Source organism: Carassius auratus, chromosome 35 (assembly GCF_003368295.1).
Source record: "Carassius auratus strain Wakin chromosome 35, ASM336829v1, whole genome shotgun sequence".
In the NCBI taxonomy this organism is placed as follows: Eukaryota; Metazoa; Chordata; class Actinopteri; order Cypriniformes; family Cyprinidae; genus Carassius; species Carassius auratus.
The window spans coordinates 3,824,098-3,844,069 of NC_039277.1; the positions used below are offsets into that span (position 1 = coordinate 3,824,098).

General features: G+C 37.3%; 1 protein-coding gene across 6 annotated transcripts in view; it reads left to right on the top strand.

The window, feature by feature from the left end:
• ptbp3 (polypyrimidine tract binding protein 3) overlaps positions 1–19,972 on the top strand; it is a 54,097-nt gene that overhangs the window by 17,740 nt on the left and 16,385 nt on the right. For 4 of the 6 annotated variants that reach the window (XM_026219349.1, XM_026219351.1, XM_026219353.1 and 1 more), the window contains exons 2-6: positions 7,316–7,391; positions 14,647–14,816; positions 16,532–16,678; positions 18,057–18,224; positions 19,304–19,414. In XM_026219349.1, the coding sequence (XP_026075134.1) occupies positions 7,316–7,391; positions 14,647–14,816; positions 16,532–16,678; positions 18,057–18,224; positions 19,304–19,414 (672 nt within the window). The remainder of the gene's footprint in view (positions 1–7,315; positions 7,392–14,646; positions 14,817–16,531; positions 16,679–18,056; positions 18,225–19,303; positions 19,415–19,972) is intronic. The other 2 variants (XM_026219350.1, XM_026219354.1) reach the window with 1 other exon arrangement.

Genomic DNA, 19,972 nt, shown 5'->3' on the forward strand with positions numbered 1-19,972 from the left:
AATCATTATGATGCTGGTTGTTTTGACTTGATTTTTGACTTTTTTAATTAATGTGTAATAAATAAATGTTAAAATGCTTTCTCCTTTCCCATCTTAATATACAGAGAGAGGGATAAGTGAGCCATTTGTAGGTTTCTTTCCTGAAATGTGTGACGTTGTGGCACCATTGTAAAGCATCTGTTTGTCCAAGCAACGGCGGACGGGGAGAATCTTCAGGGAAATCTCCTCCTTTTTGCAATTGCATTTGTTAATGGTAGCGATAACAGAAATTATACAAAATAAAAGTCTTATGAATTTGATCATTGTGTCCTTTTTAGGTGAAATTCAGTTGTTGTCATGATCTGATCCTAACCTGCAAGTTAAAACACATTTATATTTCACAGATCATTCAGTTATTTAAACAGTTATTTACCTGCCCTGTCAATGGCACCCTAAATTCTTTAACTCTGAGATATTATTGCGCAAATTTGTATGCCTGCCTCTGCACGCATGATCTCTAGATCCACTAACTTGAATAACAAGGCCATCAAAGAAACAGCAAATGGCTGAGGAATTATTCACACGTTGCATAATATCTCCGTCAGGAAGGAGACGCTCTGTTGTCAGTCTAACGGCTTTGATATTCATTTCAAAATTGCTCGCGCTGCAGGAGAACAACGTTAGTCCTGCTTTTCCCTTTAAGCCCAAGCTGGGAGGCCAGGCGCTAGTTTAGCTTGTTTTGAGTCCGTCGCATGAGGAGATTGAGAAAACTAAAGATCATTTGAGCCTGGCGGTCATCCAGAAAGCCTGTTGCCTGCTTCGACTGAGAGCTCTCTGCCACAGATTCACTCTTCAATTCCTCAATTTGGTCTGATGGAAAATATTATCGTCTGGCAATGTTCGTGGTAACAGGGCAATTTGGCACAGCAGCATGTTGTGGTGAAACCCAGTAGAAGCGGATGGCTTGAGACTTGAGGATATTGATTTGTTTGCTGTCAGCTGTATAATATTTGTGCCTTTCCAGGGAAGTGATAGTTTTTCTTTCACCGGCCGACGCAGGCAGGTATTGACTGCCTGTTTCAGATAGATGCCTGTGACATATCTTTGTTTATAGATGGACTCAGTGAGCTGTGTTTTTCATGATTGCAATATAAACGCTTTGTTTGTATTGTGAATTTTAGCTGTAATTTAATGCTGTGAGGGCAGTTTGTCCCAATATCCTCTTTGGTGGCATCTTTGGTACTGAATATTACATAAGGCAAACCCTCCCCCCTCCTCCTCCTGTTTCCATGGTTATTCTATTTGCTGCTTTCAACATCAAAAACTATGCACTATATTACCATAATTTGACATGCCATGTTAATAAAGTGGTTTTATTGTCTTTTCTGAGACAGATAGGTTGAAGAAATGGTTCACCTATAAACGATTATCTGCCCTAAAGCTCGTATGAGTCTTTCTTCTGTGGAACACAAAAGAAGGTGTTTTGAAGAATGTTCATGCTGCTCTTTTCCATTCAATGTGACTGAATAAGGGGCTCGGGATGTCAAGATCTGAAAATGATAAAACAAGCTCTGTGACTGTTTTCTCTCAATTTTGGCTTAGCATGAGGCACAGGACAAAAATAACTGAAAAAAATATATACTTAAAATCGCAGCTTTCATTTGTCTTTGCATTAGGGGTGCATGATATTTTGAATTAATATTGCAGTATTGCCATCGAGTGGACCATGAGTGGTTTTGTCCATTTACTGAACAGCATGGACTTGTTGGAAAAGAGCAGCATGAGCATTTTTCAAAACATCTCCTTTTGTGTTCCACAGAAGATAATATATAATTTTCTATGCATGTGTGCTCCCAAAAACAAAATAACCAAAATCATTGTTGAACGAATAAGATTCATATCAATCTGGAAAAAATAACTGACATTGCAATATTTTGCTTTTCTGTTTTCTTTTAGCTATACAGGTATGTCTGTTTTTTCCCAATATTGTGCAGCCCTAGTTTGCTTATATTTAAATATGGTGCATCATTCAGGATGCATCATGCCAGGTTGACGACAGCGACGCTTAATAACATTGGTTCACACATGTCTTGTAACCAAACATGATGCACCAAGTTTCAGTAAAGCGAGTAAATAACAAAACTTTCATTTTTGAGTGAATTATTTTTTGAAGAAAAACTCTCATGTATGTTTTTCATTACACCCTGTTTTCTCAGCAATGCCCTGATGCTGCGTGTCAAAACAATAGCTTGTCCACACTTAAATAAAAAATCCTGCAGATAACCTCCAGCGATGTGCTCTCTAGATTAATGAACGGTGAAAATTGCGCTTTTACATTATTAACATCTGCAACCCTGACAACCTGATTTCATTTTCTCTGCCCCTGTTAATTACAGAATATCTCCCGTCAGGCTGGAAAATGATCAAGCCATTATTAACTTATCTTTAGTCTTGTCTTCTTTTCTGCTTCATTTTAAAATGATCAATCAAAGGTGTTTTTTTTCTTCTTTTTTTGTGCAACAGCAACACGTCTTATGAATAATGTTAAGAAACAAGTTGCAGCAGCAGCTTTTGTTGTTGTTGTTGTTGAGGAAACAATGTATCAAGAAGTCCAGTCACACCTGTGCATTTTCATTAGCTTCAGTAAAGCTTTGTTTTTAGTGAATGCACAGAGAGATAAACAAGAAAGATGAATTTATTCATTAATTAATAGAAGTAGAACACCTGGAGCGACTTACAGTGATGTTGACAGTGTGAATCTCATGAAAACATGTCCAGAGGCCAGTTGCATAAACAGTCACCACATTAAGACTGTGTCTTAAGAACTAATGTGACATAGCACACTGTAAAAAATAAATCTGTAAAATATACTGTAAAAAACCGGCAGCTGTGGTTGTGAGAATTATACTATAAAAAATATAGCAACACCGTCTTAGGTTTAACTGTTTTACCTTAAATTTACAGTTTAATACCGTAATTTAACTGATATAATGTGAAGTACTGAAATCTGTTTTGTACCTTTGTAATACACTAATAACCACCAAAAGCAGTTGGTGATGAGAAAGTCACGTGATGAAACAAAGCCCATCACAAGCAGCTTTTAAATAATAAGATACATAGAAGGTGCACAGTGTGATTCACACAAGCACTAAACACCATCATGATGAGACTAATTCAACTGAAATATCCAATAAACATGAATTTAACAACATTATATGTAACATACAACCATAATAAACATAACAGATAAGAAAAAAACAAGAAGAAACATAGTTATTTCAAAGAAAAAACATCAAAATCAAACAAAATTTGAAATGCCACACAGAGAATTCTGGGAACGTCTGTTCAAAAATTACCGTTAACCATTTAACAGGTCTGTACTGTAGCATTTTGACAGTTTTTTACTATTAAAATCACATTTAATTTTTTTAAAGTGCAGTTAATAATGTTTTTATCAGTCTTACTTTACAGATTCAGATTAGACCAATCCAAGTTATTATGTAACTGACTTTAAAATGTTATGACCAGTCTTGCAGAAAAAATATATTTTTCTAACTTTTAAGACTAGTCTAAGTAGTTAATGCAACTATTCCCAGGTCATATTTCACCTCAAAATAATAATAGTAAAGAAGAATAATACAACTTTGCAAAAGGAAAAGGAAGCTTATTTTAAAAGGCTTTAAATGAAGCCTATTTATGTCATTATTTTCAGGAGAATGAACCTCATCATCTCATCATCTCTCCAAAATCTCATTACTGTAATGATTCAACAGAGTTATTTTTTAATTTATTCCCAATAGTGTTTGGGGCAGTTGACAGAACGGTCACTTTCTGTGTCAGGCAAGTGCTAAGGCCTGCTCATTCCAAAAAAAAACATTAGAAATATAACTATAACAATAATAAATATTAACCTCCACACCAGTGCATTATGTATTTAAGTGCTTGAGCTGTGTAAAGCAGGTTGGTTTCTGATTGGCTGTAAATGTTTTTATGGTTCAGAGAAAATAGATCTGAAAGTGATTCCAGTGATTCCATGGTTCCATGGTTTCTTTGTGCTGTTGTTATAACTGTGATGCTTTCTTCAGTATTACAGCAATAATTGAAATGTTATAGTTGTAGGTATCGTAATAATTATTATCCTATAGTTACTGGTGTAAATGGATCTTATGTATGAATCTAAAGTTCATTAATGTACTTTTTATGCCTGGTGTGGTTTGGTTTGCCTAATTCTCACAAAGTTTCAGCTATTCTGATCATTTTATAGTTATCGTTATAGTTAATGTCCTTGGTGTGAACGAGTCTTATATAAAAATCTTACATTTGTTGATGCACATTTTCTGTTTAGCAAAACAGAAATGTTTGGTTTTTTAGTGTTATATTGAATATTGTTGGTTTGTAAATTCTTCTGATGTAAATATATCACCAAGATAAAATGATCTGGCCGATGTAGATGACATTAAAGTAATGAGATTTTGCGTTACGGTAATGACCGCTGGAGGGAAATGTGACTAACTGTCATGAAACAAAAAAATGTAAAGAATAATGCAACAGATCTTAACGGGGCTTAAAATGGCTTCATTTTCTTAATACAAAATCGAATTGATCACTTGTTTTATTTCATTTCAGTCTGAAGTGTGACCTGGACAGATCCTTTCGTGTTTCTATATTTGCAACCTCCCTTGACGTACGAAGGAGCTCTATTTATATCACCTCAAGTATATACAGTGGCCGAATATCTCTGAAACTGACGAGCTGATGATCAAATATTTAGAAAATCCAAACACTCATTATTTCAAAAGGATTATTGAAGAGGTTATTGAAGTCAAAACGGTCTGTTTCTATAATGAGCAGCGCTCCAGTTTTCACACAGAATTGGAAGCTGATGAGAGAATGCCAGTGAAAGGATATAATTGCAGTCAGCCCTCGCTCTCTCTCTCTCTCTCTCTCTCGAACTGCCCTCGACTAATTAAAGACACTTAACTATAACGATGGCAGAGTGGGAAAATGGCACGTTGGGGTTGGCGAGCAGTGCTGGCCTGCCGTGTGACCCTCAGAGGGCGTGCTCAGAGAAATGGCGATTACGATGCGGGCGCTGAGCATCAGTGTCATGTTTCATCATCCTCAGCTCCGTCTCTGCACACAAAATGTCACAGACATCAGAGAGGGGCTTAGCTGTAAAGGGTAAAGAGATTCTATTGGTTTTGTTCCTTTGTTGTTGCTTTTCTGCAAATTCATACTCTGCCTGGACTCATTTGAATTTTGTATAAAAAAAGCAAAGATAAGCTTTGTGTTCTTTCCTGGTAGTCTGAGGCGACAGTAACGCACCAATAGGGAGAGGGCATGGAGGTAGCTCCGCCTGTGAAGAGAGCTCTCCCTTCCAACAACACCTGGCTGAGTTGAATAACACAAACGGTGGACCCTGTGCATGAACTCATTATTAATAAGAGCTACAAACTGCCTTGTGTCATAAACATCTGCAGTGGATCTCAGATGTCTGCTTGGCTGCACTTATAGGTTGTTGTTTTTATACCTGTATGCATGAGGCTTTAGTTAACGTTGGTGTTTGGTCTGCAAATACCTGTTGACCATTTGTTACGAATTTTAGCCATTTTATTTAATTAATTTAATTTATTATACACAACATGTCAAAGCACATGCTCTACCCATCTGGCCATGCCTCTGACATTCATAGCAGTTTATTTTTTCCTGAAGTCTGCATGTAACATTAGTCTAGGCATCTCGCAGCAAAATTCGTTGTCATTTTATTTTGTGAGATATTTCCACCATCTCCGTTCTTTAGAATTAAACAGTATGGTTTAGCTTCTGTACCTTTAAGACTTCTAAATGTAAATGACCTTTGTTGTGATTGGCTAATTTCTTAGTATGTTAAACATGTATGAAAAACATCATAATAGTGTTGTCAAAAGTACCGATGTCAATACCAGTCGGTACTGAAATTTTAAAACTGAGCGCTATTAAGCAGATTCTTAAACAGCTCTGATTGGCCATTGTGTTCTCGTGCTCAACAGATATGTCTGTGATTGGCTAAAGTGATCCTGGCTTCACCGAGCTCTACACACAGATTGAAAGCTGCATCTATCAGTGGATCTGTCTATGAGCAGATATATTAGGGATCCGCTGATAGACACACAATGGCCAATCAGAGCTGTTTAAGAATCTGCTCAAGAGCGCGCAAAATGTTAGCGGGAATCAAATTTTTTTACTAAATTTTAGTACCTACATTAGTACTTTTGACAACACTAGTTGTTTTTATACACCAGTTCTATATACAAGAAGTAACTTTTGAGTCAAAATTCAGCTCGGAAGTTTGCATATATTTAATCCGCCAATGAAAATAGTTCCAAATAAAGAAAAATATAAAGCTTTTATTTGTGAAGTAACGCAAAAATAATCATAATAAAATAAAAATAAAAAGTATGTGAGTGGCACAAAAGCAGTTTCACATTCCCGCACAAAGCATTCTCAGCTCCGCTTCAGGTCTCCCATTTCTCAGTCTCTGGTGAGAGAAACGCGTGAAGAGCGATCCTGCAATTTTCTTGTTCAGCAATCTTTCAACAAAAAAATTTGAGGACCGGAGCTAACTGTTGGTTGATGTTGTTCAGTGTTTCTGATTTTGAATTTCCTATGTGCTTTTAATGATGTGGTGTTTACAAATGTACCGTTTGGCATTAGTTAATAAGAGTGATGACATATGCTTACATTGCACATTCTTTATCGTGTAGCACAAGAAGTCCAACACAGTCAAAAATGCTCTAAAATTAGAAACTGACTAGAAAGACAATTACAACAGTATTCCCTGAGCTGTGAGTGCCTCACTCAGGAAATACAACACAAATGGAGACACTTCCTCTCGAGTGTGAGGGCAGCATCACGTGCCAGCCATCTTGTAGCCGAATAGACTGTATTCTCCATCCACCCTCCTCACAAATAATTTGCAGCTAATGGATGCATTTGTGTGCTTGTTATACATCGTCCTCAAGGAATTGATGCGCTGCTGAAATTTCCCTTCTACACTGAAAACAGTCCTATAATGCGACACAGGGGCTTTTGTTTGCTTTTGTGCATTCGCCACGCTGATCTTTGCTTTTAACTCAAAGATTTCGGACGTAGAAATCAGAATAGATTAGTGAAGCACTCTGTTTGGAGTACATTTGAATTTATTCCCTTTTATTGCTTCATAATGGTTGGCTTTACAGGTTTGAATTGGATATTTCAAAATATTTGCACCCAAATTTGGCATAATGGGTGGTTTCTCATCTTTGTTCAGATTCCCACTTGTCATTTTGACTGAAACTTTCATATTCATGTGTTTCAGTGGGCATCTGGAGAGCCTCCTGTTTCCGCCTCCTCGTGTTGCTTTACTACCATGAGCAGTTCCACTCCATCCACAGGTACTGTCTGTTCCTCAGCATCACTTCCATTAACAGTCTAGACACTTTTAGAGATGAAAGAGGCGATTTGACTTGGCCTTTTTGTTGAGTTATTCATGCTTGGTACCACATGAAATCAATGCCATCCCTGTTTGTTTAATAGGCGTCAGTGTTCACAGTTCACACCAAATGTGTTTTCATAATCGTTTATGAACATTTAATAAACTTCCCTGCCTCTGAAATTACTTCTCTTTTCTGCTAATGTAACCAAGAGTGTACAAGTGGGACGAAATAATACTTTATTCTGATTGGTTACAGCATTGTGGAGTATAATGTTCGCTAAATGATGTTCCAACAATTGATTTAACACGTAGCAGCTGTGCTAGTTTAATGTCTCTCGTATCAATATTTCATGTCCATTTATTTATTTTATATGGTAAAAATAAATCATTAATTGCTTTTTAACCTTTTTTAACAGCGATAGTAAACAAACTCTTCAGTGATCAGTGTATGGTAGTGAAATGTTTGGCGAGTGTATGAGCTGTTCAGCATCTGAATGGAGATAAAATAGAGGGTAGAATGAAATGACCCCATTTCTCTTATCCCTCTCTGTCTTTTATTTTCTCTTGGTCACTCATCCTCCCCCTGGTAAACAATAATCCTTAATATGTTGTTGTGCTTTGGAAGAGGAAACAGTGCGTCTATTGTTTTCAGAGTTTGAAGTGGAATGATCAGGGATAGCCTCCGGACAGCTTCTATATTTTGTTATTTTGCTGTTACTCGCCAACACAATTTAAATTGTACCAAAATGCATCATTTAAAAAAAAAAAAAAAAAAAAAAAATATATATATATATATATATATATATATATATATATATATATATATATATATAGGGTTAAAAAAAAAACGTTTGAATGAAATTGTACTCGTTCATAAAAGTTTATCAAAACGTAAAGTAGCTGTGAATTGCCATGAGAGTGTATCTGTGTTTGTCTTTGTCAAATTCAAAATATATTTCCAGCCTTGTCAGTGAATAATGCGCTTTTTTCTTTTTTCAAATATTATTTTGTGAATGTTTGTGATTTACTACGAACCCTATAGTGGCTTGCTGGTCATGTCCAGTTTATCTGGTTAAAACCATCCAAACAGACCTGCCTAACCAGCTTTGTCAGGCTTGGAGATCAGCTAACCACCTTGTGTAACACTGTTTTCTTGTGCAGTGTCGGCCATTAAAATCCCTGTATTTGTCAACCGCTAATCTGAAATACCCTGTCATTAGCATTTAGTATTTAGTCAAATTAGCTCTGACACAGAATTCTACAGAATCTGTTATTGAGTCAGCTGTATCATTGTTTAGGTTTCTTGATGCGAAACGGCCTCCGCAGTACAATATGGTCATTGCTATTCAAAACTGGAGCCATAACAAAGCCATCCAGGAGTTTTTGTGCTGATATCTTACATCAAGGTCAATATAGTCCCTGCTGTTTACTGCTGATAAAAAGAGTTTTAAATCCCTTTCTCAAGTTTTGTGTTGTTTTTTCATTAACTGAGTAATAATAATTGTACCACTAGACATCTTTACTCTTGCCTGACCAATTTTGCTAAAAACATAGTAGAAGCAAGTCATGCTCATACAGCAAAAAATTTATATATATATATATATATATATATATATATATATATATATATATATATATATATATATATATATATATATATATATATATATATATATATATATGTGTGTGTGTGTGTGTGTAAACTCAAATATACATTTAAATTTATTTTATAAAAATATATTTGCTAATATATAGACTATCTTTCAAAGTATATTTTAAGAAATATATTATCTACCTATATATAATTATTTGGCTATTTTTTGTATATTTTTCAAAATATAAAAAATATTATATATTTATATTTTTAAGTAATTGTTCACTGGTATATTGGAAAAGATATTCTTGTCCCTAATAAATTATTTTCAAATTTAGCCATCTTCAAGAATCGATACTAGAAACGTTACAAAAGTTAATGGAACGTTCATTTAAAGGTATGGTTGGACATTTGTCTAAGACGGTTTTTAGAATATTCAAAAGTAACATTCCCATTATGTTTGCAAAATAAAAAAACTGAATGTTCCCATTAATGTTCCCTTTAACGTCACATAAACAGCTTTAAAAGTCTTTAAACTTTAAGAAAACTGAATGAGAGAATCAGAGAATGTTCAGAAAAAAAAGAAAAAAAAACATTTTCATAAATTAAAGGTAATGTTAGCAAAACATTCTAGGGAACATATTTCTGTTAGCTGGGTATGAGTGATAAAATGTCTTTGTACATGTTTAAACTAGTCTTTTAAATCTCTTAAAGGGTTAGTTCGCCCAAAAATGAAAATTATGTCATTAATAACTCACCCTTATGCTGTTCCAAACATGTAAGACCTCCTTTTATCTTCTGAACACAGTTTAAGATATTTTAGATTTAGTCCGAGAGCTCTCAGTGCCTCCATTGAAGCTGTGTGTACGGTCTACTGTCCATGTCCAGAAAGGTAAGAAAAAACATCATCAAAGTAGTCCATGTGACATCAGAGGGACCGTTGGAATTTTTTGAAGCATCGAAAACACATTTTGGTCCAAAAATAGCAAAAACAATGACTTTATTCAGCATTGTCTTCTCTTCCGTGTCTTTGTGAGAAAGAGTTGAAAACAAAGCAGTCTGGATATCCGGTTCACGAACGAATCATTCAGTTCACCAAATCGAACTGAATCGTTTTAAACGGTTCGCATCTCTAATACGCATTAATCCACAAATGACTTAAGCTGTTCACTTTTTTAATGTGAACAGCTTAACCCTAACCCTTTAACCACCTCACACTAGCACTCGTCAGCCTGACCGTCTATTTTTGTCGCATCTCCAGTAGTTTTGTTGCTGTTGTTCCCATCTCCTCCCATCTCTTAATTTATTAACCACCAACCCTGGTCCGGTAGTTGCTGCTTTTTACCTGTGGCTGTAGTTTATGAACTCTTGCACATCAGAGCCTGCGATCTGAAAAGCATGTAAGACCAGATCTTTTTTCCCATGTGAAGCAAACCGTGTGTTCCAGCACATCAAGCATATGAGAGGCCAAAGGCTCGGAGTCGTTCCACCTTGCAAACACATGCACACTTGATTGCTGTCTACTGGGACCACTCTGCCTGAACAATACAAGAGCATTTCTGCTCTGTCAAACCTGACATTCCCCCTCTTGCTCCAGGCAAAGTTGACAGTGCAGCCCATAACTATGATCTGATCAGACATGTCTGACGGGGCTCTGGGTGTAACCAGTCTTTATCAAACTGAACACTACTCCATTCTTACTCTAGTGCATAATGGCTCATAAATGTTCTGACTTTTCATTGAAAGTGGTTGTGACAAAGCAACAGGCAGGTGGAACGGCACAAAGGTAATGCTTGTGGTGAAGGACGGCATTCCAGGAATGTCAGCTGTGGGAATTGTTGATGGGAAGTCACAGAGAGCTCGGTTGCCAACTGCATTCTGTGAATTCTGTGGTGTGCTAGCAACAGTTTTACTGTAGTGGGATTTGACCGTGCATCGCTGAGTTGACTGTGACAGCGAGGAAAAGATTCTTCTCTAGTCTCTTGGGTGATGTGTAGACAAATATCAAGGAGAACGGATGCTTTCTACAAACAGATAATGCTGCTTCAGTGCTGGAGAAATCCTGCCATTTGCAGAGCTACTTCCTCATGCTGTTTTGGCTTTGTTCAAAATCTGTCTACTTTTTTTGGAGTTGTTTGTGTAGTATAATGAAAACTCTTCATGCAAACTAAAAAGCAAATTTATCCTCATTCTTACTCTAGACAGAATGAATTGTAATTCTGAGCAGTTTGAACCAACTTCAACCAGTCCCATATAATCGAATGTGAGAAGAAAAAAGCTTGTAGTTGTAATGTCATTAGGTCGAGACCATGGCTTAGCGGTTAGCATATGTACCCTGACTCATGAGGGAGAACAATTCTGGCTCATTTCCTGTCGTCTTAATACTGTTTTGTTAGTTTAAAAAGTTGGCAAAAAGATTGTAAAAAATTGTCATTAAACAAACAAACTCTGTTTTTTATTTTAATATATTTTATTTAATTTTAGTTTTCCTGTAGCTCAATTGGTAGAGCATTGCGCTTTCAAGTGCATGGTTGGGGGTTCGATTCCCCAGGAACACATGATAGGTAAAAATTTGTTAGCCTGAATGCATTGTATGTCGCTTTGGTTAAAAGCGTCTAATAAATGCATACATTTAATTTAAATTTAATTAAAAATATAATTTGTTTCTGTGATGCAAAGCAATTAACCAAATGTGTATTGTACGTAACTGTGTAATTTTACAAATTATCATCAAGTTTTCCTTAAAAACAGAATCATTTGGCAATATTTGCAATGGGTAATTTTTTAACATTTTGGTCACACTTTAGTTACGGATCAGTTCTCACTCTCAGCTAACTATGAATTTTGCCTCATATTTGCTGCTTATTAATATAGATCTATAACCTATATGGTCATGCAGAATAAGGCATTAATATGTGCTTTATAAACATTAATAAACAGCCAATATGCTGGTAATATGCATGCTCATAAACAATTAGTTAATAGTGAGACCTGGTCCCTAAATTAAAATGTTGCCGAATTGTTTTAGCATGCATAAGTAATGTAGGAAATGTATCTTTTTTCCCACAATCCATTCTGCACATTGAGTTTACGTACGACCAGTGAATTTCCAAGATCCTTTACTCATTTCCTCTTGAAATGCCTGTGGCATATTCGATCCAGGGATGGTTCCTTTAATCACATTAAACACACAATACGATTTGTTAATGGCACAATGAGATGAATCGCCATGGTGAAGCCAGATGCCTCGATAGGTCATGTGTGTGGTCACCTTGGTAACACAGGGTCATTGGAAAAGTGGGCCAATCATCTTTCTGCTCTCCTGGTGCCTGCTGTGTCTCTAGGACACATAAGAGTCTCATCCATGCATCATAAATAAAAATCCATGGTTGCAGTAGGTTCAGTTATAATAAAGCATAATTGAGCTTAATTTATACTTGCATGTTTTATATGTAGAATGAGCCTCCAGGGAAGAAAACCACAGACTAAGAGCTATTCAACAGCAGTTTATAGGTATTACATTTTAGTAAAAAAATCAGTGTGTTGTGTTTGCTCGTCCTTTTCTGCAGTATGTGAAAACATCATGGACACAATCTGCCTGTGCTCTAAAGGGATTACCTCGTTTCTTTTCTCAGTTTGCTAGCTCTCTGCATGTGGTAGGCTACTGCCTCCGCCTGCATCGAGTTATTCCACTGGAGATGTTGTTTTGTTGCCTGTCTAATCAGACCCATGCTCTGTGTGTTAACATTAGATGTCTTGCAGATGCATGCTTGTTTTTCATTATCCATATCGCTTTCGACTGAATCTGCAGGGTCTGGACTAAGACAGAGCTCATTAGTATTAAATAAGGGCTTGTATTTGTAGCAGTCTGACTAGGCAGGACATCATTGGAACACTGATTATATTGTATCTGCTTGTACAGGAATCAGTATGTGTATACATGGTTTAAGCATGCATACCTTTTTTTTTAAATCAAATTGCATGATGTTGAGTACGAAACCAACACTTATGGTTTTAAATACTTTAAACACTTGTTGACACCAGCTTGTGAAAGACACCTAGAGACAGACACCAGAAGGCCATCACTCATTATAGGAACCTCTATAGGCTTACACATTGTTTGATGCCTGTTGCTTTGCTCAAGTTTGTTTTCTTGCTGTAAATCCCTTCTCTGGAGTGAATTATCACTAGATCCTCTCGGCATTGATTCATTTTAACAGCTGAAAATCACACACTACAATTGTTCGACTCTTATTGGTTGTCTAGTCACATGGGTACTTCTTTTAGTGTCATTGTTACATCATAAACTATGGACTAGGAAGAAGGGATGAGGTCACTGTGGGGGTCTGTGAGGAGTGGGTCTAGATCTCTGGACTGAGAGGGAAAGATCAGACCACGGTTCTTGACTGTGAGGAGCTAGATCACTAGTCTGTAAAGGGCAGGTCTTGATCACTGTGCTGACCAGTGAGTCGAGGGTCTGGATCGCTGTATTGAGCCTATTCATTTTTTTCAATTGTGGCTGGATGTCCTGCTGATGGCAGCACTTTGTCTTCTGTGCACTGCTGTGCCTCCTCTCATCGGCAGGCTTATCTTTGGAAAGAGAGAGTGTATCAATGCGTGAGAGAGAGAGAGAGAGAGAGATCTCACTTTCACTCATGCTCGTGCACTACTGCATTCATCATGGAGAATTTGGTACCTACACATAGACAAATTGAGGAACGTGTGAGGTTTTTTATAATTATTGCTCATGCGTGACCTACCAATGACTAGACAAACACATAACAGGAGAGTCTAACAATGCAGCAATTTCTGCACATTCATTGGTTTCACTTCCAAAATGACTTGAGGTTACTTTAGGGTGACGTGTGCAACTTTTCAGAGCTAAAATGCTTTCTCCTATCCCAGATTAATGTTAAGTTTAAGAAACCCATTCGTATGTTGACGTCTGTCATCATCTGGCTGTTTAGCTAACATTGGGAATTTGGTTTGGTTTGCCCACTGTAGGCTGTAATATGTTAGGAAGACAAATGTAAACACATTCTAACATCTTTTCATTTTGCACCCGACACTGATTGCTTTGATGCCGTTATCTGCAATCAATCAAATTCAAGCAGTGCATGGGCTTGAAAGAAGATGAAAGCTGTAGAAGTGTTGAAAGCTGAGGTAGGCACTCCGCCACGGTCTGTCTCTGTTAAACCTGTCACCAGCCTGTGATGTGCCCCTGGACATAGCCAAGTGCCAAACGCCCCACAGTGGGTGCCATTTGGAGTCTTGACCGGCTACAGTGGTCTGCTTAATCTTGAAAGAGGCTTGTCGTATTGTTTCAAGGGGAATCGTCAGAGATGCTGGCCACTACTGTCGTATTGTCTGTTTCGTCTTTCTGCTCATGTCTGTCTGTCTGCTGTATCTTAACCTTCATTGAAGGCACTTTGTGAGGCCAAAACGTTGCAAAATATTTTGTAGCGGTGACATTTTTATTGTCAGTTAATCAATAATAATTGTGTTCGGTGTTCGGTGTTGCTTTTGTAATATCCATGTACATCAATGCCAGTTTTGGCATTTGGAAAACTGGTAAAATCAAAAAATTAAAATCTGTCTCTTTCTTTTTCCTTTCTGGCAGCTAATGGCACTGACAGTAAAACGTATAAAGGAGAACGATCTCCTTGTGGCCCTTCCCGCGTCCTCCACGTCCGCAAAGTTCCCATCGAAGTGTCTGAGGCAGAGGTCATCTCACTAGGAGTCCCTTTCGGCAAAGTCACCAACCTGTTGATGCTTAAAGGGAAAAACCAAGTAGGTGATGCATTGAACTGGAAACACATCACTGCCCTTTCTTTCAGCTCTGTAAGGATTTTGCAGCATGACCATTGGATCACTAGGCATTTGAGAAACACGGATGGGTTTGAAATGTGCCTTTTGAGATTCTCGAACCTCACCTTTCACATACATGTTGGTTTAGCAGTGACATTTCTGAATTAAATGGCATGAATAAGATCAGAGAAAAGCAGCATACATATTCTCACTGTTAAACCTCTGTGTGGATCATCACTGTGTAACATGATTTAGGAAATGGAGGATTACTTCCTCAGAGGGGACAATGTTGTGTCTCTGGGATTGTCTTGGACATAAAAAATGAAGGTTATTAAGATTTATTTTAGGCTATTAAGCATATTCTCAGTAAAACAAATCTTTATTTTGATTAAAAAAAAATGATATTATTTAATTTATAAATGTCAACATCATAGTATTTATTTTACGTAATTTTAAATTAAATTAGGGTATAAAAACGTTTCACTGAGGAAAATTATTGGATGCTCCTTCATTGCATATATACACTGAACAAAGTTATAAATGCAACACTTTTGTTTCTATGTACACAAAAGTCCTATTTCTCTTAAATCTGTCTAAATCTGTGTTTGTGAGCACTTCTACTTTGCCGAGATAATCCATCCACCTCACAGGTGTGGCATATCAAGATGCTGATTAGACAGCATGATTATTGCACAGTTGTGTCTTAGGCTGGCCACAATAAAAGCCCTTCTCTAAAATGTGCAGTTTTATCGCACAGCACAATGCCACAGATGTCGCAAGTTTTGAGGGAGCGTGCACTTGGCATGCTGACTGCAGGAATGTCCATCAGAGCTGTTGCCTGTGAATTGAATGTTCATTTCTCTACCATAAGCCATCTCCAAAGGAGTTTCAGAGAATTTGCCAGTTCATCTAACCAGCCTCACAACCACAGACCACGTGTAACCACACCAGCCCAGTACCTCCACATCCAGGATCTTCTTTTGAAATATCATCCAGACATTTTTTTGTCATGAGACCCACTACAATAAGAACCACCATCATAAAATAAGCATTTTTTCTGTATTTTTCCTTTATAAGGGATGGTAAGGACAAGGGTCCAGATCTGTTTTTCGCTTCATTAGTGATGGCCAGTGATAAAAACTGAAGTGTGCATCTTTTCAAACACATCAAGGTCCATCTAATAACAGAAGCCCTGCAAAAACACGGCAGTCTCCCGCTTCCACTCGAGTGTCTTTCATATTCAAATAGAAACTGGCATATTCAGACAAGAAAAGACCGGCAGACAGATTTATAATGCCCCTGTTGCATAATTAGTTGTTTGCTGCTTGATTTGATTGGGGCTTCAAAAGATTCTATTATTGTCAGATTTTGCATCTATTTCACACCTTGCTTGATGAGGTCAGAATAATTATTAGAGGTATTGCTCATGCTTATGGATGGTGTTTTTAAACTAAATCCTGAATCGTTTGTGCTACAGTCATCATTAAGCTTGTTCTATCATCCATTCATAAGTGCAGAGCAGCACTTATTCTTCTTTACCTCAATTTTTTTAGCCCACTTATTTTAATTTCATTTGAGTGTTGCATTGAAACAGAATAGAAAAAGGTTGGATTAACTGACACCACATATGTGCAATTATCTGAATGCTGTTGTTATCAGGGTTGAGCACTTACAGTATGTCTCTCTTTGCACTGCAGGCTTTTATAGAAATGGCTTCTGAAGAAGCAGCAATCACCATGGTCAACTACTACACCACAGCTACACCCCATGTCCGCAACCAGCCCGTCTACATCCAGTACTCCAACCACCGTGAGCTCAAGACTGATAATCTGCTCAATCAGGGGGTGAGAATTACTGTCTCTCCAAACACTTTCAAATACCTCTTTCGCTAGCATAGAAGGGTTAATGACAGATAGTGTTATCCAAAATTATAGAAAAGCATAATTTAATAGTAATTGAGTTTAAATGCATTTGTCAGGTTCTTAAGGCACGGTCACATTTATTTTTACTTCGGTGTTTTATTAGGAATCTGCATGATCATGAGTTCTGTGTGAGGATGAAAAAGCTCCCATGCAGATTCATGTATTCACCATCAGAAAGCTGCTTGGTTTGAAAGTGACGTCTGTGTGAGCTGTGCTTCATATATGGCTATACTATTGACAATGGTGCTCTTTTATTCACAGAATTTCTCAGAAATTTGACCCCACCTGTACCTTTTGTATTCATATTAGTTTTTTCATGTTATTTTTTTAGTCTAGTGTACCAATCAGTAAAAAGTAATAAAAAAATTAAACCTTGAATATGATATTTTACTCACGTAAAAAAAAAAAAAAAAAAAAAAAAAAAATCTTTTTTTGTTCCAGCTATCAGCTATCTTGGAATAATTTTGGGGTTTCTACAGCATGATGAGACCATTTGGCGTACATTTTGTATTCATATTGTTTAAAGAAACGGTTCTTTTTTTTACTGTAATAGTCAAGTCAAGTAACTTTTATTTATATAGTGCTTTAAACAAAAAAGATTGCGTCAAAGCAACTGAACAACATTAATTAGGAAAACAGTGTATCAATAAAGCAAAATGACAGTTAAAGGCGGGTCATCATTGAATTCAATGATGTCATAATAGTGTTTGTAATAGTGTTTGATAAAATGACTAGCCATCCGTAAAAAGTAATAAAATATTTCCCTACACCCTGAATACATGTACTCAATACTTAGTACTCAATAATAATAATAATAATAATAGTAATAAAACTTCAAAAATGTTTCAAGGTAATTTTTGTCTAGATATGTCAGCCTGAAACAACCTTGCTGTGTCATAAATTGGCAAAGAAAAAGAAACTTTCTGAAAACAAAACTATCTGGTCTTGTTTATAGTTGGAAAGTGCTCCACTTTGTGTGACAGGCTGATGAAGCTCTAGCATTAAACCTAACCCTAACCCTAACATTATTTATCTTGCTGTCTTTTTACGAACTCAGAATGGCATCTCTGCATATTTAGTGCCTCCTTTATAGTTTTACTCTACCCAGAGCTATTAGTTTTACAGTATGTAAAACGGCTCATTACAGAGTCATTTGCTGAGAGTGCATTTTAGCGCCAGGGTAATCAGGCGTACCCACGAGTGCAGATTGAGGTGAATTTGTGTGTACTTGGTGTGAGTGTAAAGTTTTAGAAGAGTTAATGTCAGGTCAGAAAGTTAACCCTGTATGTCTCATTTGTAGAGGGCTCAGGCTGCTCTGCAAGCTGTCAATGCAGTGCATTCTGGGAATATGAGTCTCTCTGGGACTGCGACAGCCAGTGACGGTGGAATGATGCCTGGACAAAGTCCTGTGCTTCGTATCATCGTAGAGAATCTCTACTACCCAGTGTCTCTAGAAGTGCTACACCAGGTAAGACTACACTATACCAAAATGTTATGATTCTTTCATATGACGTTTGTCATTGATCTCAAGGGGTCTGGGAATTGGCACTGATTCCTGATTCAGTTCAGAACCACAAACTTTTCATTTAATTTTTATTTGATTCCAACTTTGATTTGTTTTAATATCTGGGAATATCTTGATTCAGTTTGATATTTGGTATTATTTCTGTTATAATATCCGCATGGTTTTTCAGTTACATCACCGTGCAATCAATACATCAAGTAATCATGACACTTTTTTTGCTTTCTGCTATATATCAAGTGGGATATTTACATTCTAATCTCAAATACTTATTACCTCATTCATTTGCTTGCACTGTTTTCAGTGTTAAATATGTACAGTTCCTACTTTATCAACTATCGACCTTGTAAGTTACCTTTCCACAAGGTCAAAGTGGAAGGAAACACTGGTGTTCAAAGAATTCTTGTAGTCCAGTCATGTGGGACTCAAAAGTTGAAATGTAATGTTGGAAGCCAGCACCGAAGTTTTTTCCTGGTTTCAGTGGGACACAAAGATGGTTTCCGCTAGTCAGGTTAATTGGCTTTATTGGAGTTTTAGCCACTGATCGGCCGACTGAGCAGCTAAACCTGCTCAAAACATCTTGGTCAGGTTGGGTGACCACTCAGCAAACACAGAACGTTCCCCTAACGTTCCCGTATGGTTCCCATTTGGTTATTTTTTTGGGAAACAAACAAGAACGTACCCTGTAGGTTATGTTTAGGTTTCATTTCATAGCCTATGGAGAACATTCTTGGAACGTTCCCTGTAGGTTTTTTTTTTAGGTTATATTTTTATAACTTTAAGGGAACGTTCCGGGAACCTACTCTTAAGGGAACGTTATATTTACGTTTAGAAAACTTTCCTGGATAACCAATAGGGAACGTTCTTGGGAACGTTCTGGGAACCAATATCTAACGTTCCCAGAATGTAAAATTGTTAGCTGGGCAGCTGAACTTGCTTTACCAGATGAGCAAACCTTGAGCTGGTTTAAACTAGACTTTTTGACATGCCTGTCCTTCATTTTCCTGTCTTTCTCCTTCATTTAGATCTTCTCAAAATTCGGAACGGTCCTGAAGATCATTACCTTCACCAAGAACAACCAGTTCCAGGCCTTGCTACAATACGCAGATCCAATGAACGCACATCACGCCAAAGTGGTCAGTACCGAAACAGAACCCGCAGTCACACAAGGCTCCTCGTATTATCTCATTGGTGGGATGAAGTGGGTTGGGTGGGATGAAAACATGGCAAGCAGTTTATATCCTAAGGCTGTGTGGAGACAGATGGTTTATCTGTGGTCAGCGCTGCTTCCTAATCGCAGCCGTCCCGTATAAATCTTCACGATCAATCACACGATCAGTCCTCCTTCACCACAGTTTTGGTGCTCTCCGGTATTTTTTGGTGCTGAGCCAAAAATTTGTCAAAGCAACAGAAAGACGGCAGGAAAACCAGCTCCCAGTAGACCGCACAAATCAAACCACCTTGTAATTAATATGTCACCGTTGAGGTTATCTAATGAATGCCAATGCAGTTCACCAGGGGGAAAATAGCTAGAAAGTAATTACTCCTCTGGTCTGAGGGTGTTATCTATTGTGCGGCTGCCATGTTGCATTGCCTCCTTGCACAAAGAGAGTATTTGTTAGTGTAACAGGAGGGGCGGGGACAGGGGTCTTCTTTGAAATTGGTGATGAAGCCCCCCTTTCCTCTCGTTTAAA